The 9,201-nt window shown below is 38.9% G+C and overlaps 1 protein-coding gene across 1 annotated transcript in view; it reads right to left on the bottom strand.

The window, feature by feature from the left end:
* The window catches only part of RFXAP (regulatory factor X associated protein), a 92,050-nt gene that overhangs the window by 67,346 nt on the left and 15,503 nt on the right, over nt 1-9,201 (bottom strand). The window contains exon 2 of the mRNA XM_014590062.2: nt 8,034-8,183. Within this exon, the coding sequence (XP_014445548.2) occupies nt 8,034-8,183 (150 nt within the window). The remainder of the gene's footprint in view (nt 1-8,033; nt 8,184-9,201) is intronic.

Below are 9,201 nucleotides of genomic sequence, written 5' to 3'. Positions count from 1 at the left end.
TTAAAAAGGGGAGGGAGGAACCAGTAGATGGCGTAGCGGTTCCATCGCTGGACTCCAACGTGGCCAACTGTGGTTCACGTCCTGGACCCAGTGGTTTGGAAATCACCACACTGGGCACCTGTGCGTGCATGCCCAAGATCCCAGGAGGAGAATGGAGGAGAAGGGTTTGTAGCACAGTCATCCCCACTGTGGAGTGATTTCTCACTTTCTCTTTCACTGTGTCTGTCTCTCTCTCTCTCAAGTGAGCACACATGCCCTAAGGCAAAAACCTCTCCAAGTAAATAATAAATAAAATTAAAAAAGAAAAAAGCGAGGAGTATATACTAAGTGCATTAATTTCCTAGGGTTGCCTGCTCTAACAAAATACCACAAACGGGGTTGGTTAAAACAGCAGAAATTTAATTTTCTCACAGTTTTGGAGGTCAGAGCCCCAAATCAAGTGTTGTCAGGCTTGGTTCCTTTTGGAGGACGAAAAGGGGAATCTATTCCATAACGCTCTCCTAGCTTTTGGTGGCTGCCAGCAATTCTTGATGTTCTAGACTCTGGCAAGCATGTGTGCCTACTGATGAATTTAAAAAAAAACAAAAAAAAACCCCAAAAAAACAAGAATCCAAGTGAAAAAAGGGTACCTATCTTTTTTAAAAAAATTATTTTATTTAACTTTACTTATTTATTTTTATTTTTGACCAGAGAGGGACAGAATGAGAGAGACAGAGAGAGAGAGGGAGAGAGAGAAAGCCACCAGGTCCAGGACTCGAACCACAGTCAGCCATGTGGGAGACCTGCCCTCTTCCCCACCACACCATCTGCTGGCCCCTAAGGATGCCTATTGTAACAGCATTTTTTCAGAATTGAATTGGATGTTCCAGTGAGTGAATAAGAAAATAACATAAAAGATATAAAATAAGAAAGGAAGAATAAAGTAATTGTTCATAGAAAATGGTTATATATTGGGTTGTCAGGAAAGTCATGACACATTTTTGCATGGAAAACAGAAAAATATATCATGACTTTCCTGACAACTTAATACATTAAAAAGGGAAATAAGGACATTATTAAAATTAAAGATATCAACAAGCTTACCAGATACATGTATTATATATTGAATGCATATTTAACATAAAGAAATCAGTTGCATTCTATACACAAGAAAAAAATGCTATAGTTAGAAAATGTAGTTAGAGGAAACATGCTGTTAAGAATAGCAACAAAACCTACCGGCAGTAGCGTAGTATGCATTGCTAAGATGCTGTACCCTGTAGTCTGGGACCACATGGTAGGCTTGGGTTTGATTTCTGGTGCAACCTAAAGTCTGGGCTGGTAGCATACACCTGTAATCCCAATAGCTAAAAAGGCTGAAGCAAGAGGATTACAATGCTGTAAGATCCTGTTCTGAAAAAACAATATGAACAGATAAATAAATTGCAATAGAAAATAATTAGAAATAAACAAGACATTACCATGACTTAGTTCAAACTAAGTCATACTATATTTGCTTATGTTATAATTTCTAATTTGTAATTATACAACTCTCTCCTAAATGTCTGCTTTGCTTTAAATTCATTATCTATCCAAATAAACCTTCTCCATTACAAGAATTGCACCTTTTCCTTGTCACAGTAACCTAGTCAGAAATGTGCATTAAAACAAAAAGTACTCTTTGAATGAAGTTATTATTTTTAAGAAGTTCCAGTTGTGCATATATGATGAAAAATAGTGTATTTACAGAGAAAAATACTAGAAGAAAAATAAACTGTGGAGTATTTTGGGTGCAACCTTTCTATTACATTACACAAACAATTGAATGGAAAGCTATTATACCTCAGCACGTGACTCAAAGCTAACTGGAAAAAAAAAAAAAAAGAAGTTAGTATAAATACAGTAGTTAACACCTTCAGAGTGCCCAAGATCAGCAGAGAGATTGAAGACTTTCAGTCATCTAACCAAATGCCTTTTGGAGCCCACCAGGATGTACAACCACCACTACAACTACAATAATGATAAAACCCCCATAACGCTCCCACATGCATACAACCTTTAATAACTGACTTTCTTGATTATCTCACCTTTTTCTAAAGTTTGACTCCTTGCCTATAAAGATTAATACTTTAGTTTCTTCATTAAACAGAGTTATATAAATAGAGGTAACATTAAAAAATGAAGCTCCTTCAACCAATAATAATAGACAATTAGTGGTTTTGGTTTTTGTTTGTTGAATTTTTTTCTAAGTATTCTCCAGTCATCTCAAGCAGAATTTAAAATTTTATGGGAGTGACAAGTGAGATAATTAATCACTTTAGTGTGAATGCTGTGGATTGTAATTGGAAATATAAACATTACTAGTCTAGAAAAGAGAAATGAAATTTATTTTCCTTTGTGTCCTCTCCTGTAGGTTTCCATGAAATCTGGAATTTTCTTGTTTGTTGTTTGTTTGTTTTTCTTTTCTCTCTCTCTCTCTCTCTCTTTTAGAGCTTTTTGGTATGGGGCATGTGCACTCACCAGAGAGGCAGAGGGAGATAGAGAAACAGAAAGCAAGAAATCACCCCCCCTGGGGGATGGCCACGCTGCAATCCCTTCCCCTCCATTCTCCTCTTGGAATTTTAGGTACACATACATGTGCCTGGTGTGAGTTTTAAGCCACCGGGTCTGGGATTCGAACCGTGGTCGACTATGTGGGAATCCAGTGACATAGCCATTACGCCATCTGCTGGTCTCCAAATTTGGAGATTTTTGTTGGAGAGGAGGGGTCCAGGTGTTTTTGGTTTCTCTCCCAGACCAGTGGTGTTTCTCCTCTGTTGTTGGGACTTGGTAGGACTGAGCTAAAAAATACTGTGACATTGAACTAATTTGACTGCCAAACCATAAGATGAAGGACATCTTTGTTTGAGGTTAGTTATATCTGAGGCCATCAGGTAGAAAAGCTCATCTTGGAGCTACAGAAACCCCTTAATGGATGGCAGTTTGTTCCTGGCCGGCATGGAGAGGTTGAAGGACAGATGAACTCTGAAGACATAGAAACCATAAATCTGCATCAGATAGTGACCTTCCAGGGTGAGATTCTCTCAGGAAGAGACTGTCATGGGGAGAAGGCAGAGGGGCTTGGCCAGTTGTTCCAGATCAAGAGATCCTTGTTCTTTTTTTTATCTCTCCTTCTCAACCCACACTGCAACATGAACTTTTAAATTGCTTTTCATTCCTATTTAATTTAAAGAGCCAAAATAGCATAGCTTACATTTCTGTTACTAAAAAATCTGAGACTACTTGGAAAGCAAATAAATAGTTAGAGTAGCCTCCTGGGTAATTTGAATAAAGCTTAATGCCTGACAGATTCTTTTAAATGGAAATGGAAAACTGTTATTCATTTTTGAACAATTTCCATCTTTATTTTTGTTTTATTTTTCTCTTTAATTACTGAATTTCCCTTCTATGAAATCAAGTCTCTAAAACAGACATTAGTTATCCATTTTTAACTGTAAGAAAATTTATTATTCAAAGAGCAGCTAGTAATCCTGAATAGATGTTATTTTGTTCATATTTTAAAGGGTTAGTCAGAAATACTCCTTCCAATGGCAAGATTTTGTGTAGAAAAACCTTACTCTGAAAGGTAGAAAGCTTAACAAATAAAGATGTAAAGTAAACCTATAACAGAGGAAAATGACTAAATCTTTTGAAATAGCATGGTCTTCACGGAGTAAATGAATTAAATTATCATAAATTAGGATAGAAACAGTTTTTGCATTCATACAACACCTACTTTTTCAAGATGTCTTTATGTCTTCATTCTTCAATAAATTATCTAAGTACTCTTAAACCTATCTGGTTTCTTAAAGTATTGTTTATTTATTTAATTTCATTTGTTAGTATTATTTATTTTTTAATTTGATCAGAAAGAGAGACAGAGACAGAGAGAGAAAGGGAAAGTGAGAAAGCAAGCTACCAGGTCTGGGACTCAAACCGTGGTCAGCCATGTGGGAGTCCAGCGCCTTCACCAAGCCATTTGCTGGCCCAAACCTATCTTGTCTTTTAAGAATTCATCAACATTCATTATGTGCTTCTCCCAAAATGTTTTTCTTTGCAAAATTCACTAAGTTACAGAACTATGTCTGCCTCAAGATGTTACAGGACCATTATATCATCGTTTTCCCTTTAGTTCTGTGTATCCTGGTGCATAAAGTTCATTCACCAAAAGGCTTTAGGACATGATCATTTCTGGAAGCCTTTAAAACTAGAAGAGATTTTGGAGCCAGTAAGTGGCGTGGTGGTTAAGGTGCTAGACTCCCACATGGTAGAGTATGGTTTGAGTCTTGGATCCAGTGGCTTGAAAATCATGCCTGGTGCATGTATGTGCATGCTCAAATCCCAGGAGGAGAATGGCAGAGAAGGGATTGCAACATGGCCATGCCCTTTGGCGGGGGTGATTTCTTACTTTCCCTCTCTCTGTCTCTCTCCAGTGAATGTGCAAGCCCTATGGCAAAAATCTAAAAAATAAACAAAAAAAAAAAAGGAGAGATTTTTATTTTTTAATTGCCATAAGGCACATGTGCTCCCCAAGGAGACAGAGGTAAACCACACCTCAATGGGACATGGTCTCACCACAACCCCTTTTCCTCCATTTTCCCATCTAGTCAGGATTCTGGGCACACTTGCACACGTGCCTAGCATGCTTTTGAAGCTGCTGGTCAGTCATGGGGAATCTGGCTCTGTCTGTATAGCCTCCAATGTCTGTGTTACAGGGCCAGCCCAGGAGGAGAGAACTTTATCTCTTGTTTATGGTTTTAATGAGGTTATGCTTAAAGGGAAAGGTAAGAGAGAGACACAGAAGTGCCTTTGGAAAAGAACTGATGAAAATTAGTTATAAGCATGTTATTCTGATCATTGATACATACAATGGTGGAAGCTCAGGGAGATGGAAATCAGAATCTGACCTTACAGAGAGGTTAACATTTACATATGGGACTCATCCATGTAGGATGATGTTAAAATTGTGCATTGAGATATCAAATAAAAGACGACCGAGGGCACACCCAGAATGAGAGGCAAGGAATCCATGGGGGAGTCTGAAAGGGTATGCTTGGAAAGGCAGGAGGAAAGCCAGAAGAACTGTAGTGTCCAAGGGGGAGAGAATTTGAAATGCCAGGATAGGTCAGCTATGCTGAATGGAAACTGAAAATAAATCTGATATCTCAAAAACTTTGTGTTGCTGTCATTGTTGTTTAAGGTAACTTTTTTTTTTTTTTTTGAGAGGTTTTTGCTATAGGGCGCTTGCCCTCGCCAGACAGAGACAGAGAGACAGAAAGCGAGAAATCACCCCCCCAGGGGGGATGGCCACGTTGTTGCAATTCCTCCTCCTCCATTCTCCTTTCGGGACCTTGGGCACGCACACACACGCGCCCAGTGTGAGTTTAAGCCACCGGGTCCGGGACTCGAACTGCAGTCGACTACGTGGGAGTCCAGCGACATAGTCATTATGCTAACTGCTTCAGGTAACTTTGAGAAAGGTGGTGTAACATGATGGTAAAGAAGAAAGTCAAAAAGACTTCCTACAAAGAAGCTGAGAAGACATGCCTGCAGAACAAAATAGAGGCGATATGAGCACAGTGCTCACTGGAATTGCCAAGAAGCTAATGTTACAAATGGGATGTTACCCAAAAGGGCACTAAGTCAGGTGGTTCAAGGTAATGTTGTCTATGCAAATTTGTAGGCAGATGTGAAGAGGGCGAGAGGGAAAGTGTAAATGTAATGGTACAAGACTCAGGCAACAGATTACTTGTACTCAGGTGACAGAACAGGATGGAAAGAATAGCATCTAAAGCATACATAGGAGCAAACTCAGAAATGAGTCCTGGGATCTGCCCTTCCTCTCTGCTGTTTGTCTTGGAGCAATTTATGCTGGTCCCCGGGGCTCCTAATTGCTCTCACTTCTTTGGGGTCTGAGAATCTATTGTTCCCTGCACTCAGCTATGAATAAAAGGAGGTGGAACTTGTCCAGAATCTCTTCAGGACAAGAAAAAGAGGGGAAACAAACAAAAACTCTACAGTGACAATTAAGGAAAGCTTGAGAACTGGAAGGATGGAAGATGAACAGCCATCAAATGAGTACAAACTGGAAATAGCTTATACACCAGACAGCAAGGAAAAATTAGAAATGGAGGGAAATAAAGAAAACAGGAAAAGATAAGGAAGTGCTAAAGGATAGGGAAAAAGCAGAGATCAATTGAGAGCCAAGAGAAAGGGAAGTCAGAAGGTGATACAAGGGCTTCAGGAGAATGCCCAGCTAGGGATGATGTGCCCAGGAAAGCCAAAACATAAACCCACAAGGAGCTGGCTCAGTGCTTCAAGGACTATAAGGAGGCCACACATGATATGCATTTGAGCAATGAGGAGATGATGGATTTGATGAGATAACTAGGGTGGAGAGTGAGGTGAACAAAACCAGGCAGTAGGAAGGATGCATGCAGAAGCAAAGAGGTTTGCAGAAGCCTCTTCCATCTGGGGGCCCAAGGGAACTCAAGAGTGACTGCAGAGTCTCACAAAGGGTCATCAGACACTTTTGTTATGTGTAGGGCCTCCAGCAGGTATTTGCCAGACCCTATGCTTTAACCTTATGTTAATCTCCTTAGCCCTTCCAGCTCCCAGCAGCCTTTTTCCTTTTTTTTTTTTTTTAAAGGATTCTTTTATTTTATTATTTTATTTATTCTTATTTTTTAATTTGACCAGTGAGAGGAAAAGTGAGAAAGCAAACTGCCAGGTCCAGAACCCGAATTGCAGACAGCCATGTGGGAATCCAGCATCCCAACCACCATGCCACCCACCTGTACCTCAGCAGCCTTTTGATCTAACTACAGTGCTCTATGTCTCAGTCTCAGATTTTCACCCATTGCATGGAAAAAATGTTCTTAGAGCATTGTAAAATTAGAAAACACACTTTGTAGAACCATTGTTGAAAAGGTAATGAGATTGGAAAAATGAAAGAACTCATAAACGATGGTCTTGGTTTTCTCATTAAAGTAGAGCATGAACGAATTAATTCTTGCAAGAAGATATTTTATTGAAGTGGGACGTGAACCCAGGGAAAGCAACAGTGAAGAGGAAATATTGATTCATGCTTCTTAGGTACCCTCATTTGTCTATTTCACAGCCAGCAATCAGTGGTGATTTAGTCATCAGTGAGTGATAATTTTCTTCTAACTCTTCCTTCTTGGACAATCCATGATACCACTTACCTAAAGATTATCTATCATTTACCAGGTAGATAAGGATAAGAGAAAAAAAATAAAATGGAGGAAACAGTTTTTACTAAAACAGCTGACAAAATGCAATGAATGGTTGAGAATGATTATTGGGTTGAATAAATAGGTAGAGGTGGGCACAGAAAATTAATATGGAATTAATCAGGAAGGGAAAGGCCATAGTAAAGAGCTCTAGGCAAATTTTTCTTATCCAGCATAAGGAAGTTGACTTCATTGGCTTGTGAAGGGAGAGGTAGCTGTGGATTTGGGCAGTGACTGAGGCATAGAAGTACAGGTTATCCTTTGGCAAATTGGTCTGGCCAAACCTCTAGGTATCATTGCACAGTTCAAGGCTTACCAAGAAGCTTAAGGCACTTTAGGACAAGCCTATGGAAATCCAGAAAGCTTTATTCACAACCAGGTCACAGTCCAATCCTACTGACTTGCAACTGTTTCTTTTGCCTGGTCCCATTTATTCTTCAAATCTGCATCTCCTACCAAAATTTCTTGACTTACCATCAAGTGGATTCACTACCTCCCTCTGATGCCTTATGATCTTGGGATTGTAGTTATATGCCTTTATCTTTCCTGGTCATTGCTTACCTGAGAATAAACATGTCTCAATAGCAATTGATTATTATCTTGGTAAGTCAAATAATATTCTTGAGGATTTTAAAAGTTTATTTATTTATTTCTTCCTTGAGAGAGACAGAGAAAGAGGAAGAGAGCACCCTCATAATGGAGTCTCGATGCTATGATCCACCCCTCGCTTTAGTCAGCCCTGAATCGTGGGCACATTTATACCTGGCCTACTCAGGTTTCTGGATGCAAATCTGGAGCCTTTCCATGTGGGTGAGCCTTGAAGAGCACCGTCTTTTAGGGCCGTGCTACTCTCTAGTCCCCACTGCTCTTGATCATTTTGAAGACGTAAAAATAATGCCTCCTTCTTGGGTTCTTTTACAAAATAGTGATAATGAGGCTTTAACTAATAGATTATACTTCCTCACATATTTGATGAAGAAATAAAGATTTGCTAATGTCTAGCAGTTAACATTATTTCTTTAGTTCACATGCTCTCCTTTTAAGTTTAGAAACTTAGTATTATATTATTCTCAGTTTTTGAAATCAGACTCTGACAAAGAGCTTTGTTAAGTGGCAATAAGATTTGTATGTCACATTCTAAGTTAGGTGAGAAGAGATGCAGAAAGAGAACATCTTCGCATCTAGTCATTAAAAAATTAATCTTGGGCATAATTCTTGTAAACAGGATTCTCAGAGCAATACTTAAATGCTACCTAAAACTCAGATGAAACAAAATATGATTTTGATCAGGAATAATACATTAGCAAAATGTCAGTCTGTGTTATTTTCAAATGAAATAAATGCATGATTGCTTCTCGTTAAAAAAAAAAAAAAGTAGATGGGGGACCAGCAGTTAGCATAATGGCTGTGTTGCTGGACCCCATATAGGAGACTGTGCTCAAGTCCTGGACCCAGTGGCTTAAACTCACGCCGGGCATGTGTGCGTGCGTGCCCAAGATCTCGAGAGGAGAATGGAGGAGAAGGGATTGCAGTGTGGCCTTCCTCCCTGGGGGGTGATTTCTTGCTTTCTGTCTCTCTGCCTTTCTGGTGAGTGCAGGCACCCTATCACATAAACCTCTCAAAAAAAAAAAAAATAGCAGAATGAAACTATAAGTCCTTTTAAAGTATTTATTTCTGAATGCATATATTTTGATGTAGTTCTCAACCATGTGTATATTCTCTGAGTTTTTTTCTTTAAATTTATTTTTTACATTAATTCACTATACATCATTACAGCATACAAAATGAATTTTCCATCCAAAATACACTGTATATTGGCTCAATCAAGCACATCGACATACATGTTATCAACGAGTAATTTTCCATTTCTTATGTCTTGTATATTTTGCTTTTTTTTTTTTTTTTTTTTGTCTTCTTTGTTTCCCTTTCC

The sequence above is a fragment of the Tupaia chinensis genome, unplaced genomic scaffold, assembly GCF_000334495.1.
Source record: "Tupaia chinensis unplaced genomic scaffold, TupChi_1.0 Scaffold000402_1, whole genome shotgun sequence".
NCBI classification, from domain to species: domain Eukaryota; kingdom Metazoa; phylum Chordata; class Mammalia; order Scandentia; family Tupaiidae; genus Tupaia; species Tupaia belangeri.
This window is presented reverse-complemented; position numbering and strand designations above follow the sequence as displayed.